Source organism: Phodopus roborovskii, unplaced genomic scaffold (assembly GCF_943737965.1).
Source record: "Phodopus roborovskii unplaced genomic scaffold, PHOROB, whole genome shotgun sequence".
In the NCBI taxonomy this organism is placed as follows: Eukaryota; Metazoa; Chordata; class Mammalia; order Rodentia; family Cricetidae; genus Phodopus; species Phodopus roborovskii.
Genome location: NW_026126194.1, coordinates 25,233 through 49,884, shown reverse-complemented (window position 1 = coordinate 49,884; position 24,652 = coordinate 25,233). Strand labels below are relative to the sequence as shown.

The 24,652-nt window shown below is 38.5% G+C and overlaps 1 protein-coding gene across 1 annotated transcript in view; it reads right to left on the bottom strand.

The window, feature by feature from the left end:
- Nucleotides 1–24,652, bottom strand: part of LOC127218596 (phosphate-regulating neutral endopeptidase PHEX-like) — a gene marked incomplete at its 5' end in the record, with an annotated part of 57,276 nt that overhangs the window by 11,525 nt on the left and 21,099 nt on the right. Inside the window, one exon of the mRNA XM_051179607.1 lies at nucleotides 8,905–8,963. Coding sequence (XP_051035564.1) covers nucleotides 8,905–8,963 — 59 coding nt within the window. The remainder of the gene's footprint in view (nucleotides 1–8,904; nucleotides 8,964–24,652) is intronic.

The following is a 24,652-nucleotide window of genomic DNA, read 5'->3' as shown; positions in this document are numbered from 1 at the left end:
TCTTCTTATTATTTTTAGATAAGAATTAAATCTTGGGTGAATATTTAATGCTGTGGGATATAACATATGTTCAGCAGTTTCACAGTTTTCAGTTTTTTAAAAAGATTTACTTATTTATTTTATGTGTATGTCTGTACACCATATGCATGCAGGTGCCTGAGGGAGCCTGAAGAGGCTTGGATCCCCTGCAACTGGAGTTAACATACATAACATACAAATCAAGTGTTTGTGTGCCACCAGATTTGAATGTTGTAATTTGAACCTGGTCCTCTGCAAGTGCATCATCAAGTGCTCTTAACCTCTGAGCCATCCCTCTAGTCCCAACATATACACAGGTATATATACATATGTACACACACACACACACACACACACACACACACACACACACACATATATATATATATATATATATATGCACACATGTCATTTACACTTTGTAAAAATATATACTACAAAACATTGGATTATGTTCAGGGAAATTTCAAAACTTGTTAGGAATTCTACCTTAATCCTAAGACAATACTCACTTGCTATTTTTCTAGACAATTCAAGCCAATCATTCTGATAGAATTGCATGCATGTATTTATGTGTTCATGCTCAATAAGTAGGCTAGGCTAGCTGGAAAATTAGGATTTAGGGAGTCTATCAATCTCCATCAACCATCCCTAGTGGGATTGTAGACATGTGTCACCATGCCCAAGTTTTACAGGGGTCCTGGAGATCTGAAATGAGGACTAATGCTTACACAGGAGACACTTTTCTGATGGATCCATCTTTCCAACCACTCAAAGATCAATTTTTAGAATATTGAGATGCTAGTTACACACATTATCCATTGCACCATTGTCTTAGTGCTTCATAGAGCAATGTTTCAAATCAAACATTATATAACACAGAACAATCCAAAGATAAACTAACTTTATATATGCTGAAGAATGCCAATAGGAAAACAGTAAAAATGTCTGTGGTGCTTGGAATAGAGCTCAGAGCCTTACATATGCTAGGTAAGCACCTTGCCACTAAGCTATATCCACAGCCCAGTCAAGGCACAAGCGGTAACATATGTCCCACATACAATGCTCAGATTAAGACAGAAACTATTGTTCACACTTTCTATCAGTCAACACAAATAAAGATTGCTGCTATTTTAACTTCTACTACACAGGTGAATTTTTCTGCTCCTGACTTGTATATGCATGGAGTAAAATAGTGTTTCTTTATGTGCCTGGCTTCTTTCATTCAGTGTTATGCCATAGCAAACACATAGTGAGCATATTACAGCATTTTCTTCTCCACTACCATATAAGTACCATTCAGTTGCACAACTGAAGCACAATCTATTAATCCATTCTTCTTTTAGTGAACATGAGGGTCTATCCAAGGGTTGCCTGACATTCAAGTTTGAGAAATACGAGTTTTGACATTGGTCATGTTTTAGCAATTTACAAATCTATCCTCTGAAACACTTCCTGAACACTGTGTGGGCTGTCCATCATGCAGTAAACAGGACAGTAAGGGCCAAAAAGGCTAGCTCCATCATACCACATAATTATACCCATGGCACTCAAGCTGTTCCACTGAAGCTTTTACTTTGTCCCTTTAAAAAGTGGGCTGATAAGTTTTGCAGTTGTCACAAAGTTAAGAAAGCACAGGCTGAGGTGCTAATGATCTCAGTTCCTTGTTCTTTTCTTTAACTAAACTACCAATTTAAATGTAATTAAGATTGGTGACAGCTCCTTACTACAATGCCCAATATAGCATATTTAAATCACTAAGACTTTACACTACACTCTATGTCTGAGGACATGGATATTTAGTTTGACAAGGGCAGAAAATAAGCTTTAACCACTCTGCAAAAACAACTGAACTTCAAAAGATGGCCCCAACCTCAGGGTTCTGCACAAAAGCATGAACTGGGAAAGAATAAGAAATCTATATAGGTTTTCCTGTTTTCTACTCAAGTCTTTACTGCATGTAGCAGCAGATTTAGTGACATAAATCAGAAAATGATAATGAGGCATGAAGGAAATTCTCATAAATCACGTTACTAAGTATAGTTACATTGTAGATGTGGAACCCAATTAAACAGATGGCCACATGCTGTCAGAATTAGCCCCTAATCAATAAAGATGTTCATTTTAGAAAATCACCTCAATTTTTCACTTCTTCAGTGAAGCACAGAGGAGGCGGTTGGGAGGGGATGGGGGAGTCCCAGGAAAGCCAGTGGGGAAATGTGTAAGGAGAAATTCCACCTGTCTTAATTTGTAGTCCAGAAAATCAAAAATGAAAGAGGGTAGGGGATGTCACCCAAAGGATTCCTTGTCATCTTGCCTGGTAATGTAATTTACAATGAGAGTAGGCACTGGTCATTAGGAAAATAGAAACAGCTTGAATCTCTTAATTAAAACACTGCTTCAAATTGTTCATTTTAAAATCCTTCTACCCATGAGCTTTCTAGAACCCATTGGGTTACCCTGAAATGACTACTTCCTCAGGAAACTTCTGATGGAGTCAGCCCTTCCCAGACAAGACAAAGGCATAGCGATGGGAACCCTGGGGATAGAACTATTATTAGATACATTTAATTCCCCAAAGGAGCAGTAAGCCTTTAGTGACATTTGTGAGAAATGGAAACACCAAAGAGACAATCTCATCACCCTTTTCTTGCATAAGAGCTGACCTATTACACTCCATAGACTGTTAACAATTAAGTCTGTAAATCCCAGGAATTGATGAAAGAGGGGAACAAAATGAATACTGTTGGAATTTAGAACACCCACATTTATTATGTTGAAAACAATAGCATTTAGTGCTACCTACATAAATCATTAATAATTTGGTTTTTATAAAATAAACATGGTCCAGCACAGTGATGTGTGCTTTTGTACCAGAACTTGAGGGAGGGAGAATCTCTGAGTTTCAGGCCAGAAAGGCCTACATAGCAAGTTCCAAGACAGACAAAGTTATATGGCAAGGTCTCCAAAGAAAGATAAACATAAAAAGCAGCATATTGATTACTTCTGCGGTGATGAAAGACTAGGCCAGAGAGGCAGACTGACAACTCAGAGGACACAGGTAAGATTTCAGCTCTTCCCTGAGTTGTACTTTAATTGGCTCATGTTGATTTTCCATCCTCCTAGATATTTTCTAACTTAACATGGACCAGCATGCTACACAGATGATTTGAATGCAACAAATACTGCATTAATACAAGATGTTCTATTAAACTTCATTGTCACTTCAGAACCCCAAAAACAGACTTGGAGGAAGTCCATTGACCTCACTTTCCCTCTTTCTGCTTACCACTAGCAATTTGGCTCTTTCAGTAGACCTATTGTGGACTATTGACTGAATTTGGCATAGGACAGGGTCTGGGAAATCCCAAGTTCATTAGTAATATGGTAATCACAAAGGGACAAAACACATATTTGGGGGTGTCTACCACTCACAGCAAGCTGACCCCAAAAGGAGAAGAAAGATCCCAGCCATGGCTGGAATCATCTTATTCTAAGGACATTTTCCCATCTTTCCACTTCAGCTGGCATCAGCTGCCATTTACTTCTACTTGATCAAGCAGAAAAATGAGTATTTGGACATTGTTTTGGATTCTCGGAAGGTGGGAGAGAGAGGAGAGAGAGAGAGAGAGAGAGAGAGAGAGAGAGAGAGAGAGAGAGAGAGAGCAGTATCTACAAAAGTTGAAGTACAGCTCTGACAAAGGAATGCAAACATTTTTGAGATGCCAGGTCAATACTCACAGGTCATGCAGAATAGACTTCAGGATTCATCTTGAGCTGCTCTGCCAGATGAACAACTGTGGTGATGATATTTTGCTTGTACAAATAAAGCCTGTATGAAGATCAGAGAATGGAGCTTGCCACTAGCTAAGCATGGAGGTATGGAGGGCTGTACAGACAGACAGGAAGTATTATGACTGGTTGGAAACAGGAAGTGAGATAGCTGGGCACAGACAGGAAGTAAAATGGATCTGAGCTGAGAGAAAAATATTAGCAGGAAGAAACAGGAACTAGCTCTCTTGTCTGCTGAGATGCAAAGGAGGTTGTAGTGGGATATTCACTTTGTCTCCTTCTGTGGCACTGACTACGCCCATTGGGAGTAGAGCCAGGGGCGGAAGTGACCCATGGAACTAGGTCTGAGGAGGAGCCAGGGAATGTTCTCTTGCTGGCAGGACACGGAGAGGAAAGCATCCGGTGGAACTTGCTGGTGTTCATCTGTCTAGGTTGTAAGTTATTTCTCCCCAAATAAACACCTATTCGGCCTATTTGTTTATCCTGATCCTTATTAAACCACAATAGGAGGTAATAGTGGCTTTGGCTTCCTCCTTCTTCTCTCTGATTTATCAGCATTTTCCTCTATAGCTGACTCCAGGTTTTTATTATTTATACCAATTAAGAACTCATATAATTCATATATATATATAATCCTTTCAGCTCAACTTACTTCTTTCTGATGTCTTTCTGACCAGGATGATCTGGTTTGTTCCCCTCTAAGACATGAAACTAGAGACACCTGGGACACCTGTGCCTCTGCTTTCCCAACCATATCAAGAGACCAGAACTCGCCAAACTGGTGTAGAGAATACTTCAAAGTGAAAACATCACATGTAGAAGAAAGAACTGTGCCTGAACTTTCCTTGTCTGCTAAGAATGAAAAGCAAGATACCACAAAAAACACCTTTGGCAATGTGAACTTAAGGTTACACCAGAACAATCAGAAAAATGATTGGGTTAATAAGCCTCTGCCCTTCCTATGGCATACCACCAACTCATCTGGAGATACCTGCTTGTATAATATAACTTTCATCTATTAAAATTTTCTATTAAAATAAATAATCTGGTTCAGTGAAATGGCTCAGTAGATAAAGGGGTTTGCTGCCAAGCCTCATAACCTGAGTTCAAGGCCCACAACCCACAAGGTAGAAGGAGGGAACTAATTCCTGCAAGTTGTTCTCTTACTTTCATACATATTCCATGACACATAAGTAAAAATTTAGTAAAAGTAATAAAATAAATAATTTAATCAGTATTCTATTGCTCAATGGACATTTTATATATAATGCATTTAGATAAGTATTAAAAATTGTAATTGTATTGACATCTCAAATATCTTAATTCTCCATGTAACATATGCAGCTTGGTACTCAACTTGAAACTTTGGACACCAAGAAAGGAACAGTAGTTTCAGCATAATGAATATTTACATACTAAGAAGTGACACTCAAAATATTTAACAACTTCTTTGGTTATATTAATTAATGTAGAAATCAAAAATTAACACCATCTGCTTGGTTTCCTTCTGTTCATAACTCTCAAGATAGTCCTACAGATTACCATTTCCATCAGTAGCCACAGGAGAGCAACTCTACTAGTAAGTGAAATCCTCCAACTGCATCTTGGGACACAGAGTCTTATAAGGTCTAGGTAAAACGTGGATGACCTATGACATATGGGGCTGACTGACTGTGGGAGAGGCATGATACTTCACTGAGAAGAGATCTTTGAGTCACTACCAAGAGTAAATGGGGCATGAACCATGCAGACCACTTGAGGAAATTTCTAGGAGAAAAACTATGTCAATTCCCTGAGAGAAGTCTATTTACCCCCTGTGGTCTAGTAACAGAAAGGAAGCCAATGTGGCTGAACAGAGAAAGAAATGGTACTGCAATTAGTAAAAGTAAAGAAATTACAAATATTGGGCTGGGGATGTAGTACAGCTGGCAGAATGCTTGCTTACCATGCACTAGTCCCCAGGTTCCAACCCTAGCACCACACATGCCTCCTGTGATGACACACATGCAACCCCCCCAGCACATGGGAGGTAGAGGCAGGTGCATCAGAAGATCAAGTTCAATCCTCAGCTACATAGTAAGTTTGAGGATAGCCAGGAATACATGAGACCTTATCAAGAAAGAAAAAAACAGGCATTGCAAATAATAATTGTTAAACTCAGTAAGATAAGAGATGGATAAAAGGATTTGAAGACAGGAGTGACATGGTGGAATCATGAACAGAACAGTCCAGAAGAGGTGAAGACAGAAGAAGAAAGACAAATGAGAAGGGTCTTCTTATCATCCAGCTAGGAAGCAGTGGTCTCAAGAGTAAGGATGGTAAATCTAATAAATCTCATCCTGTGTTCACCAACATAGAAATGCTATTGAAACCACAAGATTAGATGCTATCATTGCAATAGTGAGCAAAGATGGAGAATGGGGGCAAGCAGGATAGGAACCAGGACTGAGCTCTAAGATGTCATCATGGACAGGTAGAGGATATAAGGAAAACCAAAAAAGTTTAACCTAGAGCAGTCAGCTATCCCCACAAGAGGTCACAACACCAACATGAATTTGATGTCTTTCCTTTTCCTGAATAACTTTTACTACAAGTGGATGTGGCTGTAAAAAATATATAGGATTATTCTGAATTGTTTATTAATGAGGTATCATACTCCATAGATATAGATTTTTTTCTAGTTACTGATTTGCTGTAGAACCTAATTAGTGAAATTCATCTGTTAATAGGTGTCATAATAGGTCATCTAACTTTCACTGTTGCATGCTATGCCTTTGTATGAATGTGCCACTTTATTTCTGTACTCAAAAACACATGAGATATTTCTTTTTCCTGCTTCCATCAATGACCTTGCCACAAACATTCTTCATGGGCTTCTTTTTACCCTGCTTTGTGTTCTATGGAAAAGGTTTCTCAAACTTTAGTATTCAGTAGAAACAATTAGAAATGTTATTAAAACCAGTTTTTGAGCCTTGCATCCAAAGTTTTTGTATAAGCTAGAGACTGAGACATTGTATTTCTGACAAGTTCCCCCAGAGTGTTTTTTTTTCATGGTCCAAAAATGACACTAAGAATCAAATTCTGGGATAGATCAGGCATGCAGATGATCACAGATGTGTAAGCACCTATTTGAATATTCTACACATTGTCAACTTGCCTTGCAATGTGGTTAGCCTAATTTATGTTTCCATCAGTGGCAGAATATTTAATACCAATTCTGAATGCTATCAGATTTTTAACTTTTGTCATACTGAGCCTTAATAATTTTAAAAATTAATAATAGTATTTGTTCTAGTTTTAGTTCAGATGCAGTGATAAAATAACCTTACCAAAAATTACTTGGGGGTTGAGGGTTGGTTTACAATACCAGACAATGCCTAAGAGGGGGATTGCCGGGTCCCATTTTCCTGAGGAACTGCCATACTGATCTCCAAAATGGCTGTATGAGTTTGCACTCCCACCAGCAGTGGAGGAGTGCTCCCCTTTCTCCACATCCTCTCCAACATGACTCATCATTGGTGTTTCTAATTTTAGCCATTCTGGCAGGAGTAAGATGGTATCTCAAAGTTGTTTTGATTTGCATTTCCCTGATAACTAAGGATGTGGAGCATTTTCTTAAGTGTCTATCAGCCTTTTTTATTTCCTCTATTGAGAATTGCATTCCCCTACATATGGAATTGGGGTGGGGGGAATGGGAGTGGAGGGTGGTTAGAGTGCATGTGAGAGGGCAGAGAGGTTAAAAGGGAGGGAAGAATGGAGGGAGGGAGGGAGGGAGGGAAGGAAGGAGCAAGGAAGAGGGAACTGGGATCGACATGTAAAATAATAAATTAAATTGAAAAAAATGCTTTGACTCCAAAATTTAAGTTCAAGGACAAGTTACTGGGGAAAAGGATTTCTATTTTTGTTTCCACAGAAAATGAAAAGATGTGGATTCCTTCCAGACTAATGGGGTTTGATCAAGCCAGGCCACCTGAAACAGAGTGCCAGGTGATCCTACATTCAAAACAGCTGGACAAAGCAGCCTTACGGACTACAGCAAGGATTTCCGAATCTTCTTCGAATCCCCCATGACAGCGCCCCTTACCAGCAGGAAGCAGTTTGGAAAGAACGACACCCAAATTCCAAAATATTATCTATAAATGTTTGTTTTCATTTAAATGGACTTGGTTATATAAAATAAATAAAAAAAAATAAAGTAAAAAAAAAAAAAAAAAAAAAAAAAAAAAAAAACAATACCAGACCATGATCCAACATTGAGGGAAAACAAAACAGGAACTTGTAGGCAGGTCTGCTTGTCATTCCTCACAGGATTACCTATGACAGAGGAATTCACTTCACAACTAATGAAGTACAACAGAAACCATGCAAGGTGCTGCTTGCTAGCTAACCTGAAGGAAGGCTTACTAGCAGGCTTAAAGACTGCTAACTTTCTTATAGTGCTCAGGACCTCCTGCCTAGGGATGGTGCTTCTCACATTGGGCTTTCCCCCCAACACACACACACACACACACACACACACACACACACACACACACACACACACACTGCCCTGCAGGCCAATGTGGTCTAGGCAGTTCCTCAACAGAGATTATCATCTCAGATGACTCCAATCTTTGTCAAGTTAATAATTAAAACTAACCAGGAGAGTATATATAATTACACATACCCAACACACAGAAATAAACAACCTAAAGACATTACATCCTAGAGTTAATAAAAACACTTTTAAGCTTCTTTATTCCCTGAAAATTGCTCCCAGTTAACTGTCATTTCCCCCATCAAAGCAAGGATGGTGTGGACAAGATCATCCATCAAAAGAATTATAAATCGAAAAAAGAATGTGTGTTCTTTATGATGAAAAACTTCATCGCAGTTCTGTTTATTATAGTTTGAAAAGCCATTGGTGATATAAATTTTTATGAACTTATAAGGAGGAGTGAAAAATCTTTTCAATAAAACACTGAAGAAATTAAAGAAAACACTAGGAGATGAAAGATGTTCAAGGACTTGAAGAATTAATATTGTGAAGATGGCCAGTCTACCAAAAGCAAACTACAGGATCAATGCAATCGCCATCAAGAATTTGGTACTCACGTATCTGGTTGGTAGATGCACTGTAAAAGGCATTGACTGTTGTTGGGTTTGTAAACCACCTGCAGAAAGAAAGACAAATGTCACAGGTAGCCATCAGTATCCAGATAAGAAAAAATTAACCATAAAACAGAAACAATAAATAAAATAAAAGCAACATGAGTGAATCTGAAAAACCTTTAACAAGAGGTATACAATCAGAGGTGATCCCTCTAAAAATGGAGACACATAGCAGCAAGCTGATATTTGCCAGGTTTTGTTCAGATGACCCGTGGGCCAGCTACCTTTCTGGCCTACATCGCTCCTGACCTATCTACGAAACCATTTTAGGTTGGTAGTACAGAGATCCACATAAAGATAAATGAATAATATACCACCATGCTACTCAAAGGACTACCTGTTCCCTTGAAAAGTTTACTGATTTCAGTTGCAAATGCCTCAACTCTCTCTATAACCAGCTGAGTTTTGTTGGATCGGCTGTAAAGTGAGGGTATTGGACTGATAGGATGGTTTAGCATATAAAGTGCTTGCCCTGTAATCCTGATGACCTGAGTCATCCTGAAAGTGGTCCTCTAACCTCCACATGGGCATCATAGCATGCACACGTGTACTTACAAACCCATCATACACATGTCTGTGCACGCACCCCCCCCACACACACACACAGGATAATGCACATAATAACAGTAGTCATAACAATAGCAAATTAAAGTGAAAGATATTGCATTAGATGTTGGGTTCCCTTATAGCTATGAACTGTCTATATCCTGTTATCAAATACATAGGTTACTTAGATCATAATGTAGCACATATTCTCTAAAAATTTAAAGTATAAACACTTCAGGCTTTATGGATGAAGAAGGAAAACTAAAGATAGTATACAGATATCAAATATTAAACTTTCCACAAATAATAATTAATAAAATTAAGTATAATAATAAGTATTTGTGAAAATGACAGAGTTGTTTTGAGGTGGAATATTATTTTAATTAACTGTAGTTTATCTTGTGGCTTGTCAACATCAGACAAATTTAAAACGTTAATCTCAAAATCATTCTTGGTTCATGGGCTATGTGAAATAGGAACCAGGTGGTATCTAGCCCAGTCACTGTCTTTTATAATTAAACCTGGGCAATTCATTTTAAGCTAAATTGCTTAAAAATAAACTTGTACAGGACTGAGAATTTAGCTTAGTGGCACAACACATGCTCTGTGTTCAAACCATAGTATACATAAGAAGCATATAAATCCCTTTTCAAAACAAATGTTTTGTTCTTCTATGTCTAATAGAAAAACATCAGAGCAAGAAATTAATGTATATCAGGCTAATATAAAACTGGAATGAACTCAAATCTTGGTTCTTACTGGTCCTCTCATACCTTCTTACTTGTGTAAAAGCCTATGACTATGTCATCATATCATCATGATTATGAGTTAGCAGTCACTAAGCACTTTGCTGCACTCTAACTTTATTTTTAGCCCATATACAGATGAGAACAACAGAATCTAGAAGTATCACATACTTGCACAAAGTAGCAGAAATGAAGAGAGTAACTTGTCTTTAGTCAAATCGACTTAAGTGGTTCAATTAGAAGCCGGTGTTTATCAAAAAAGTTAGTGACCAGCCTACTTTCTTGAGGAAACAAGTAGAGAAGAAAATATCATTGTTGACCCCAACTTTCTATCTTTAGTGAATAGAATTATTGTCACATCCTAATCCCTGGGATCCTGCCATTACACAGCAAAAAGAACTTTGCAGATGTAAATAAGGTTAAGGATCTGAAAATAGGGAGTTTATCCCGGATTATCCAGTTAAGATTATCTAATCACATGAGCTGTTAAGAGCAGGCAAGTTTTTCCACCTAGAATCAAATAAATGCAACAGAGGACTAGAGGTCAGAAACGATACTTGCAGATGGGAAGTCAGTCAGATTGGAAGGATGAGAAGGATTTAACATACTGCTACTGGCTCTTTGATGAAGAGGCCATAATAAAAGCTGTCAGACCCTCAGGTTTACAACTACAGGAAGTAGAGTCAACTATAATATATACATGTGATAACTGTAATAATGTATGTTCCTACAGGATGCCTCTTCTCTTCCCATTTCTTACTCTTCCTATTCATGTAAAAGTAAATGTTCAAATCATTAGAGTAGGAACCATACATTGACATGTATGTTTCTAACTGCTGATAGACAAATGCACACACACACAAAAAAAATGATAAAAAAATAAACAACCAATGGGTGAGGGTCATTTCAGAGAGACTTTTAAAGCTTCAGCCTGAGTTAATAAAACATCCTACCTCCATATATGACCTTCTCATTCCTCAACCCTATCCAACCCTGCTATTGATTTTCAGCCCATTTAGAACCTTAATTGTCCCTGGAGCTGATATTAAGTATCTGCACCAACAGATCTTATCAGTTGTTGATGCTTTTATTTCTTCTGTTTATTCAGGGATCATGCCAACCAAGCTGTAGAACATTTTGTACATTTCCTTTATTATATCCAAGTTTTTAAATATTTAGTTTTACTATTCTCTGATGCAAACTTTTAATATCTGTTTCCAAAATAGTTTGTTCTACTCCCATTAAGATATGGAATCTAAATTCCTTTCCTCTTTATTATAAACTAAACTTTCTGACTCACTACTAAAGAATAAAACGTAATGGAGCTGGAAAGTAGCTGGTAGAGTGATTGCCTAGAATTCTGGAAGCACTGGCTACCATCCCCAGCCCTGCATAGACTGGGCATGATGCCATACACTTATAAGCAAAGCACTTAGAAGGTAGAGGTCAGGGGATATTCCTCGGCTACATATCAAGTTTGATGTCAGCCTATGACATGAGACCCTATCTCCAAATAAATAAATAATGTTTTGTATAAAAAATAAAATGATTTCCAAGGGCAATACACTGATGCACAAAAAAACAAAAACAAAAAAAAAACCCAGTTTCTCTCCTTTCTTCCCTCCCCTCAAGAATTCTGCTATTCAACTTTGTTCATCAACCAACATTCTGCTAAGACGTTTCACATACAGAGGTGGCATACATAGGTGTTCTAGCCAGTAAACACCAATGAGTAGGAATGTAAGAAAGGAGGCCCAGCAACTATATTATTATAACTACACGAATGACCATGAGCAATAACTATAGAGCTAAGCCTAATGACCACACCTAGAATTAGAATATGTAAAAGTTAAATGATTAGCATTATTTGAGCACCTAATTTGGGGAGTAGTTTTTTATGCAACAACAAATAAATAGAATGTGGAAAATCTGACTTTCCACAGATTAAGTCCCACCTAACAGGCTGGATTGTCCAAGTTTTATTTGCCAATATGATGGATTTTAAAAATTATCAAGTTAGAACTCCTTAAAGTCAAGCATATAAACATTAATTCTTTTAATTGCTCACACTTGTCAAAGTTGGCCATCTCTTAATTGGTGAGGCCCTGAAGGCGTTCCAGTTCGTAGCACTTATCTCCTAGGATGATGTATGAGCTAAGACCACCATCCAAATGTCAATGTTCTGAGCAGAAGATCATTAAATATATTGTTAAATATATATATCTATTTTAATAAACAAAAATACCAACCAGGTGCCTTAGAGTCTTCTTACTGGCTTTGGGATGCTCCTGCAGTCTGTATTTGTGGGAGAAACTAATAGATGTTGTAGAGGAGAGATGCCTAATATAAACTTCAACTCTCAAAACATATGGGATAGAGGTATAGTTAAGAAGAATATACCAAAATGTAATGATCTGAGAGAAACACACTGAGTACCATAAAAATCAGGCTAAAATTTCACATTTTATTGATCAAGTTTTAAGGGTAGTCTGAGGAATATGAAATGAAAATAAAAAAAAAACAGATAAATAGTTCTTTCTTACCAATATCCTGCAAATAAGATCATTCATATTCATGATGCTTTTGCAAACAAAATTTCAGGGCAAGACTGCAATTTGTGTAGATGTTTAATGTAGTTTTTGCAAAGTTCTTTTCAAGAGTTAGAGATGAGAACCAAACCATGTTTTGTCACAGTAGAATGAGAGTGAGTTAATAAGGAAGCTGGGTTAAAATCATTTCTGTCAAAGAAGAGCATCTTGAGGGAAATAAATTACTTTTGACTCAAGCCAAGCAGTAAAGTAAATCCTATTTTTTAAGCAAACTGATGAAGTGACAATTCTGAGAAACAAACCCTAAATATGTACCTTCAGGGATGACCACCCAATTAATTTCATTCTTGCTGACATTTCCTATTGCCTCAGAAATTTCTTAATGCGTATTAGTGCAGCTAAAATGGATTCCATGAGGGGAAAAAAAGATGATAAAGGGTATTTATCTCCCAGCCACACAAAGGAGCAAAATGTTATTTCAGAGCTTTTTGGAATGATAATCATGATGTGCTGTTCAAAGTAAACTACTACAGAGGAGCCACTCCAGCATCCTCCTCACTTGCTTAACTCATGAATTTTCAGACCTAAAAGATGTCAATTAAAGCCCATGGGTTTCATGAACCTGAAATTCCCGACAATGTCTGAAATGGACCAGACAGACATTTCCTTTAAAAGAAAACTTAACAGTCATGTCACTTCGCCACGGAAACGGGACTGTAAACTTAATATTTTTCTCTGAAATAAACATATATTCTGATGAAGTAAGAATTATAAGTATTACACTGACTTTTATTCTTAAATAATGTTTCCCAATCATTGATCAATTTAATATCTTTTTTGAAGGAAGTACAGACAGCATTGTGTATCTACAGGTTGGGTGTAAAATGCATCTGTACTTAAACACACACACACACACACACACACACACACACACACACATTATTTCCTAAATTATAAAGTGTGCCAACAATTTATAATGTGTTAATGTGATAGTTTGAATGAGATACCCCCAGTAAGTCTCAGGTATTCAATGATGCCTATTTGGGGAGAATAGGAGATGTGGTCTTTACCAGAGGAATATGTCACTAGGGGACATATTTGAGGTTTTATAAGACTTACACCATTTCAAGTTAGCTCTTTCAGCTTCCCATTTGCCATTAAAGATGTGAGCTCTCAATTTCTGCTTCAGCAAATAGACCTGCTACTTGTGGCTAGTCTGCCCTGTCATGACAGACACTAATCCCCCTGTTACTATAAGCTGAAAATAAACTCTTCCTTCTATAAGTAGCCGTGGTCACAGTATTTTTAGCACAGCAGTGGAAAAGCAACCAAGACAATTAGGTATTCTGTACATAAAGATGATTCAACTTACATAGGTAAATGTGCATTTTATACACAAAGATTGAACCATTTTGTCTAAGGCACTTGAGCATCCTCACATTTTGTTATCTTCCAAATGTGCCAGAACCAATGCCTCATGAATATAGAGGAATACATGGTATTTATTTTCCATTGACAAGGGTGTGGAAGGAACTATACAAATTACTGTAACCTAGAATTTTCCCAAGGCATGAATACAATGTTAAGAATAGCTAAGACCATCAGACTGTGACAGCCCATCAGTATTTTAGCATGATATTAAAGATGGCCCATTTAGGAAATTTTCCACTGACAACCTAATCCTTGCTACATGACCAAATAAATAATATTTTGAAATTGAAGAATAAAGCTGGCAGCATCGCTAATATAGAGATGGCTCAGTTACCAAATTGCTTGTTTTGTAAATATGTGTATTTAAGTTTGGATCCCCAGCACCCATGGTGGCACATATCTATAATCCCAGTAGTGGGGGATACAGAGGCTATCAGGGCTTGCTGGCCAGCTATTATAGCTGCATCGATGAGCTCCAGGTTCAGTAAAATACTCTGTTGCATAATAAATAAAGTGGAAAACTATGGGTGAAGACACCCATCATTTGCTTCTTTACTACATATGCACAGGTACACCTGCAAATACATGCATAACACACACACACATGCCCACAGGCACACACATACGTACACACATGCACACACACAATAAGATATTTTAAAGTTTGAGGTCCCTTTTGCATAGCATTCAACCTTTCTACCCAATCAGATCATTCACATCCTTTCCTCGGGTTTAGCTCTTGGAGTCCTACTGCCACATCCTGTCCAGGACTTGTCTCCAATCTGCTGTATCTCTAGAGTCCTGGCTTTGTCTGGCCACCAGTACCTGTGCAGTAATCAACCTCTAGACTTCCTACAGAACCTGTCCTACGTTTCATCACCCACAAGATCCCTTCTGCACTGCATCCACACTCTCAACTCACCCAATTCTCCTATACAGTTTTAAGGGTCTAACCTGGTGGGTCTCCCTGACCTTCCTATCTACACATGCTCCCCAGTCCATCGGATCTACCCTGAGTCCCATATCCAGTGCCATATCCTAGCCTGGCTTCAACTGCTTGTAGCACAAATGATGCCTAAGCTCCTGCCAGGACCGTCCCTATCTCTCCCCCCCCCCAATCCATAGGACCCTTCCATGCCACACTGAACCTTTCAATACATACAGATAGATCGACCCCACACACACACTCAGAACTTGAACCAGGACATATATCTTTGTACACCAGACCAGTACCCTTTGTCTACCTTACATCATTCCATCCAAGCTATTACAAAAATGTAGACGCAAACCACCCACAGATCCTCTCTTCTACCTCAACCTACTCAATCCACAATAGATCCAGAACTAACAAACAGGTCCACATTCCCAGATCTCATTGCAAAATTACCAACAATATGGAAAATAAAGCCAGTATCTTCTCCCTAAATTATATCAGTCCTATATAAATTCTTGATATTAAAAATTACCTAGGTGAACCCCAGGACACAGAGTTTAAAAGAACAATCATAAACTTCATCAAAGAATTCAAGGAAAGAAAACAAAAAGACACAGCTTACTGAAATTAAGGAGAAAGAACTGAAGGAAAATAAACACCTGAGTGATGCTTAAGAAAACAAACAATAAATAAACAGAAGGCTAATGGGAAGAATGAAGAAAATCTAGGACTTGAAACTGGAATTCAACCAGAACATAGAAACACTGAAGACGATTCAAGATAAAATTATAATGGAATTGAAAAACTTAGTAACTCGAGCTGGGCAGTGGTGGTATACACCTTTAATCCCAACACTCAGGAGGCAGAGGCAGGCAGATTTCTGTGAGTTTGAGACCAGCCTGGTCTATAAGAGTTAGTTCCAAGACAGCCTCCAAAGCCACAGAGAAATCCTGTCTCAAAAAAAAAAAAAAAAAAGGAAAAAGAAAAACCATAGTAACTCAACTAGGAAACTCACTGTGAAGCCTTACGAGTAGAATGAATCAAACAAAAGAACAGAAGATAGAATATCAGGACTTGAAGACAGAGTAGATGATTTAACCAAATATGCAAAGGGTTGAAAAACACAAGAAAGGAACATACATGAAATGTGGCATGCCATGAAAAAAAAAAAAAACCTTCAAATTATATGCATGGATGAGAGAGAAATTCTCAAGTCAATGGGATAGAACAGAATTCAACAAAATCATAGAAGAAAATTTCCTCAGACTAAGGGAAGACCCACCCATAATATACAGAATACCAAATAGATGAGACCTGAAAAGGAAATATCCAATGCATAGCATAGTTACAACACTAACTATACAGAAAAAAATGTTTATTGAAAACTACAAGACGAAAATACAAGTCATGATTGATAAGCAGCTGATAGTTGCTCAGGGAGAGAGATTTCCTTCAGTGGTGTAACCATTGGTAAGATTCCTACAAATAACCTGTCACTATTGTACAGCCTCCTGAGGACTAATGGCTGCTTGCAGAGAAGCCCGTCCTGGTAGATGGGCCTATCCAGAGTCTGCCAGGATCCTGGTTCCACCTCCAAACATGGTAAGAAGTAAGCTAGAGCCTGTTTCCAGCCTACCTTCCAGGACCCTGCTCGGAGACTCCTGAGGCCTGGGGCCTGAAGAACATAACAACAGACATAGAGGAAATCCAGAGTATCATCAGAGCATACTTTGAAGACTTGTACTCCACAAAATTTGAAAATTTAATGGAAATGAACAATTTTTTGGATATTTATCACTTACCAAAATTTAATCAAGAACAGATGAGAAATTTAAATAAACATATAATACCTAATGATATAGAAGCAGTCATTAAAAGTCTTCCAACCAAAAAAAAAAAAAACAGGGCCAGATGCCAGATGGTTTCAGTGCAGAACTCACCGAGAAATTCAAAGAAGAGCTAACTAATACCAATACTCCTCAAAATGTTTCACACAGTAGAAGCAGAAGAGTCATGGGCAAACTCTTTACCAGACTACAATTACCCTGGTAAGAAAGAGCACTTTAGAGCAATATCCCTCATGAACATTGATGCAAAAATACTCAATAAAATACTGGCAGACAGAATCCAAAAAGACATCAGGGAAATCATCCACCATGGCCAAGTAGGCTTCATCACAGACAGGCAGGGATGGTTCAACAAATGAAAATCCATCAATGTAATGCACCTCATAAACAAACTGAAAAAGAAAAACCAAACAGTCATCTATGCTGAAAAAGCCTTTGACAAAATCCAACAACCCTTCATGATTAAGGTGTTGGAGAGATCAGGGGTGACAGTAATTTACCTAAACACAATAAAAGCAATATATTGCAAACCAACAGCCAACATCAAACTAAATGGAGAGAAACTCAATGTGATTTCTCTGAAATCAGGAACAAGACAAGTCTGTCCACTCTCTCCATATCTCTTCAATGTTGTGCTTGAAGTTCTAGCTACAGCAATAAGAAAACAAAAGGAGATCAAGGGCATACAAATTGGAAAGGAAGAAGTTAAACTTTCACTATTGCAGATGATATGATAGCTTACATAAGTGACCTGAAAACCTCTACCAGGGAACCCTTAGAGCTGATTAACACCTTCAACAAAGTGGCAGGATACATGATTATCTCAAAAAAAAAAATCAGTGGCCTCACAATATACACATGATAATGGGGCTGAGAAAGAAATCAGAGAAACATCACATTTTTCAATAGCCTCAAACAACATAAAATATCTTGTGGAAATGCTAACAAAAAAGTGAGAGACCTATATAATAAGAACTTTGAGTCTTTAAAGAACATGATATGTACTCATTCATATATGAATTTTAGACATAGAGCAAAGGATCACAAACCTATAATTTACGCCGCCAGAGAAACTAGGACACAAGGAAGTTTCTAAGAGATTAATACAAGGCCCCTCACAGAAGGGGAAAGGAACAAGATCTCCTGAGCATATTGGGAGTCAGTGGGGCAGTGAGTGGAGAGGGGCCTAGGAGAAAGAGAAGGGGAGGAGAGGAAAGCACGTGGGACTAGGAAGATTGAGTCAGGGGAAAAATGGGAGAGAGAGAGAGAGAGAGAGAGAGAGAGAGAGAGAGAGAGAGAGCATAAATGAGGGAGCCATTATAGGTTTGAAGGGAAAATTGAACCTAGAGAAATGTCCAGAGACCTACAAGACTGACCTCAACTAACATTTTGAGCAACAGTGGAAAGGCTACCATAAACGCCCTTCCGTGATAATAAGATTGATGACTAACTTATCCACCATCATAGAACCCTCATTAGTAGCTGATGGAAACAGAAGCAGACACCCACAGCCAAACACTGAGCTGAACTGGAATCCAGATGCAGAGAGGGAGAACAAGATCAGGCTACAGAAACCTTCAGAGACAGCTGACCCACATAAGGAGGAGCTAATGGGCCACCAGACTGATAGCTGGGAATCCAGCATGGGACTGACTCATTCCCCCTGAACAAGTGTATCAGTTAGAAGGCCTAAGCAGTCTAAGGGACCTATGACAGATGGAACCAGGATGTACCCCTGGTGCACAAAAGGATTTGGGAGCACATTCCCCATGGAGGGATACTCCCTTAACCTAGAGGCAGGAGGGAGGGCTTAGTCCCTACTCAAAATGACTTGACAGATTTAGATGACCACCCCAGGAAGGAATCACCCTACATGTGGAGTCAGGGAGGATAGGATAGGAGGGTGGTCAGGGGGGCTTGGGATGGGGGAGAGAGGGAGAGAGGGATGGAGAGGGAACTGGGATCAATATGTAAAATAAGACAAATAAATACATTTTTAAGAAAGACACCAGAAAATGGAAAGGTCTGCAATGTTCTTGGATAAGTATGATCAACATAGTAAAAATGGCAAACATGACAAGAGCAATCTACAGATTTAATGCAATCCCAATCGAAATCCCAGCACGTTTCTTGACAGACCTTGATAGGACAGTACTCAACTTTATATGGAAAAACAAAAGAGGCAGCATAGCCAAAACAACCCTGTACAATAAAGGAACTTCTGGAGGCATCACCATTCCTGACTTCAAGCTCTATGATAGAGCTATAATCCTGAAAATAGCTTGGTATTGGTGCAAAAGTAGACAGGAAAAACAATGAAATCAAATTGAAAAATCTGATATTAACCCACACACCTTCAAACACCTTATTTTTGACAAAGAAGCTAAAATGATACAATGGGGGGAAAAGCATCTTCTACAAATAGTGCTGGCATAACTGTATTGTGCCATGTAGATCCACGTCTATCACCATGTACAAAACTTAAGTCTAAAGAGATCAAAGACCTCAACATAAATCCAGACACACTGAAATTCTTAGAAGAGAAAGTCAGAGGTACCCATGAACAAATTGATACAGGAGATCACCTCTTGAACATAACATCAATAGCATAGACACTGAGACCAACAATTAATAAATGGGACCTCCTGAAACTGAGAAGTTTCTGTAAGGCAAAGACACAAGTTAACAAGACAAAGCAGCTGCACACAGAATGGGAAAAGACATTCACCAACCCCACATCTGACAGAATGATGATTTCCAAAATATACAAAGAACTTAAGAATCTAGTCACCAAAACACCAGATAATCCAATTAAAAACTGGGGTACAGGACTAAATAGAGAATTCTCCATGGAGAAATCTAAAATGGCTGAAAGACATTTAAGAAAGTGTTCAACATCATTAGCCATCAGGAAAATGGAAATCAACACAACTCTGAGATACCATCTTACTAATGTCAGAATGGCTAAAATCTAAAACACCAGAGACAGTTTATGCTGGAGAGGTTGTACAGAAAGGGGAACACTCCTCCAGTGCTGGTGGGAGTGTAAACTCTGTATAGCCACTTTGGAAATCAGTATGGTGGTTCCTCAGGATATTGGGAATCAGACTACCACAAAATCCAGCAATTCCACACTTAGGCACATACCGAAAAGATGCACATTCATACAAGGACATCTGTTCAACTATGTTCATAGAAGCATTATTTGTAATAGCCAGAACCTGGAAGCAAAATAAATGCCCCTCAACTGAAGAATGGATGGAGAATATGTGGTACATTTACACAATGGTGTACTATTCAGTAGAAAAACACAACGGAATCTTGAAACTTGCAGGCAAATGGATGGAACTAGAAGAAACCATCCTGAGTGAGGTAACCCAGTCACAAAATACAAACATGATATGTACTCCTGCATATAAGGATTTTAGACATAAAGCAATATATTACCAGCCTGCAATCCACACCCCAAAAAAGCTAGGAGACAAGGAGGACACTAAGAGAGACATGCATGGTCTCCCACAGAAGGGGAAAGGGACAAGATCTCCTGATCAAAATGAGAGGATGGGGTAAGTAGAGAGTGAGTTAGGAGAAAGAGAAGTGGATAAGAGGAGGGTAGAGGAGGCCATGAGAGAGGGAGTCGTGGAAAGTATAGAAGAGATCAAGAAAAGGGATACCATAATAGAGAGAGCCACTATAGGTATAAAGAGAAAATTGGCACTAGGGAAATATCCAGAGATCTACGAGGATGACCCCAACTATCAATCTATGCAATAGTGGAGAGGCTATCTTAAATATTCTTTCCCGATAATGAGATTGATGACTACCTTATATGCCATCCTAGCAGGTGATGGAAGTAGAAGCAGACACCCACAGCTAACATTGGCCAGTTGTAGACAGGAAGGAATGATGAGCAAAGGGATCAAGACCAGGCAAGAGAAACCCACAGAAATAGCTGATCTGAAAGAGGGGGAGCTTATGGACCATAGTCTGATAGCTGGGAAACCAGCATTGGGCCAAAAAGATCCCCAGTATGTGGGTCTCAGTTAGAACTCCTGCACAGGAGCAACTCTGAACAAAGGAGACCTGCCTATCCATGCAGGACCACCTGTACTTTCCCCCTGCTTGGTCTCTGACCCCCACCTCCAGTCCTCTGCTAGAGTCCCAGGCCATTCCCAGAGATCTGCCTATCTCTGCAGGTCCACTCTGAGTTCCCACCAGCAAGAACCTTGACCCCCAAAGCAGGGCCTCTGCTAAACAAAGAGGCCTCAGCTGGAGAGTGCCAGTTTCCAGTGAGATCAGACTATCCTGCAGAAACTTCTCAAGTTTCAGCTCAGCCTTTGTCCTCTTCCCCAGCCATTGGCTAGAGCCATCCCCCAAAAAACATACACACAACACCCAACACCCCACCCACCCCCCCCACCCCCACACCCCCGAACCCCCCAAAAACCCCGAAACCCCCCAACACAACAAAAAACAACACCCCACCCACACACACACACCCACCAACCAACCCACAAAGAGAGAGAGACCCCACACACACCCACAAAAAAAAAAAATAGAAAAAAACAAAAAAAAAAAAAAACCCACAACAAAAAAAAAAACAAACCACCACCACAAAAAACAGAGAATACACACACAAAAAAAAAAAACAAAAAAAAAAAAAAGAAAAAAGAAAGGAACCAACTAAAAATTACCTTCAAAAAATGATAAAGGCCCTCAAAAAAGATATGAGAAAATACCTTAAAGAAATGGAGGGGAAAAAAACAAAAAAGTGGAAGAAATGAACAAATTCCTTAAGGAAAGTAAAGAAAGTACAGAAAGCCAAGAAAGAAACAATTAAGCAGTTGAAGGAAACAGTTCAAGACTTGAAAACTGAAATAGAGAAAATAAAGACAACACAAAACCAAGGAATGATAGAAATAGAAAAACTGGGCAAAATATCGGGAACTACACACGCAAGCATAACCAACAGAATTCAAGAGATCCAAGAGAGAATCTCAGGTGCAGAAGATAAACTAGAAGAAATAGATTCATCGAACAAAGAAAATCATAAATCCAACAAACCCATAACACAAAATATCCAGGAAATGTGGGACACCATGAAAAGGCCAAACCTAAGAATAATAGGAATAGATGAAGGTGAGGAAGCCCAGCTCAAAAGTGGCGAAAATATATTCAACAAAATCATCGAGGAAAATTTTCCAAATCTGAAGAAGGACATGCCCATGAAAGTACAAGAAAAATACCGAACCTCAAATAGGCTGGACCAAAGAAAAAAGACCCCTCAACATATAATAATCAAAACACCTAGCATACAGAATAAAGAAAGAATATTAAGAGCAGTGAAGGAAAAAGGACAGGGAACATGTAAGGGTAGACCTATAAAAATTACACCTGACTACTCCATGGAAACTTTCAAGGCCAGAAGGTCGTGGATAGAAGTACTAAAAGTATTAAGAGAACAGAGATGCCAGCTTAGGCTACTATACCCAGCAAAACTCTCAATCACTATAGATAGAGAAAACAAGATATTTAATGACAAAACAAGATTTCCCCAATACGTATCTACAAATCCAGCCCTACAGAAAGTATTGGAAGGAAAGCTCCAACCCAAGGAAGATAACTATGCACACAAAAAATGTAGGCAACAGATAATCTAACTACACCAGAAACCAAGGGTAAAGCAGGAAAAATATATTCACGATACCACTGCAACAACAAACCTAAATCAAACAAGCATCAACAATCAAGGGTCCTTACTCCCCCTCAACATTAATGGTCTTAACTCACCTATAAAAAGACACAGGCTAACAGAATGGATACAAAGACAGAATCCATCCCTCTGCTGCATACAAGAAACACATCGAAGCTTCAAACATAGACATTACCTAACGATAAAGGGTTGGGAAAAGATTTTCCAATCAAATGGAACCAATAAGCAAGCAGGCAAGGCTATCCTAATATCTAACAAGTTAAACTTCAAAACAAAATTAATCAAACGAGATGAAGTCATTTCATATTCATTGCAGGAAAAATCAATTAATACAAAGTCTCAGTTCTGAACATCTATGCCCCTAATACAAAGGCACACACATTTGTAAAAGAAACGATACTAAAACTCAAAGCTCATATAAAATCTCACACACTTGTAGTGGGAGACTTCAATACACCACTCTCAACACTAGACAGGAGCACAAATCAGAAACTCAACAAAGAAACAAAAGAACTAACAGAAGTTATGTCTCAACTGGGGTTAACAGACATCTATAGAACATTCCACCCAAACACAAAAGAATATACCTTCTTATCTGCTCCACATGGAACCTTCTCTAAAATCGACCACATACTAGGTGGCACAACAGACCTCAACTGATACAAGAGAATAGGAATAGTCTCCTGTACCTTATCAGACCACCATGCTTTAAAATTGGAATTCACCAACAACACAAATAGCAGAAAACTTGCAAACTCATGGAAACTGAACAATGTGCAATTACACCACACCTGGGTCAAAGAAGAAATACAGGAAGAAATTAAGGACTTTCGAATATTCAAAGAGAATGAGGACACAACATACCCAAACTTATGGGACACCTTGAAAGCAGTGCTACGAGGGAAGTTCATTGCACTAAGTGCCCATATGAAGAAAACAGAGGATAGTCACCTAAGAGAATTAACAGCGCAACTGAAAACCTAGAACAGAGAGAAGCAAACTCACCCATAGGAGAGAAGCCAGAAATCAACTTGAGGGCTGAAATCAACAAATTGAAACCAGGAAAACAACACAAAAAAATCAATGTAACAAAGAGTTGGTTTTTTGAGAAAATCAACAAGATAGACAAACCTTTATCCAAATTAACGAAAAAGCAGAGACAAAACATGCAAATTAACAAAATCAGAAACGAAAAGGGGAACATAACAATGGACACAGAAGAAATCCAGACAATTTTCAGATCATACTTAGAAAATCCGTATTCCACAAAAGTTGAAAATTCAAAGGAAATGGACAAATTTCTGGATAACTATCACTTATTAAATTAAATCAAGAACAGACAAACAACTTAAATAGAACTATAACCCGCAATGAAATAGAAGCAGTCATTGAAAGCCTTCCAACCAAAAAAAGTTCAGGGCCAGATGGATTCAGTGCAGAATTCTACCAACCATTCAAGGAAGAACTAATACCACTACTCCTCAAACTGTTCCACAAAATAGAAACAGAAGGTTCATTTCCAATATCTTTTTATGAGGCCACAATAACCTTGGTACCCAAGCCACACAAAGACACAACTAAGAAAGAAAACTACAGACCAATATCCCTAATGAGCAAAAATACTCAATAGAATACTGGCAAACCGAATTCCAGAATACATCAGAGAAATCATCCACCATGACCAAGTAGGCTTCATACCTGGAATGCAGGGATGGTTTAACATATGAAAAATCTATCAATGTGATCCACCATATAAACAAACTGAAAAAGAAAAACCATATGATTATCTCCCTAGATGCGGAAAAAGCCTTCGACAAAAGTCAACACCCTTTCAAGATCTTGGAGAGATCAGGGATAACAGGAACATACCTAAACTTAATAAGAGCAATATACAGCAAACCAACTGCCAACATCAAACTGAATGG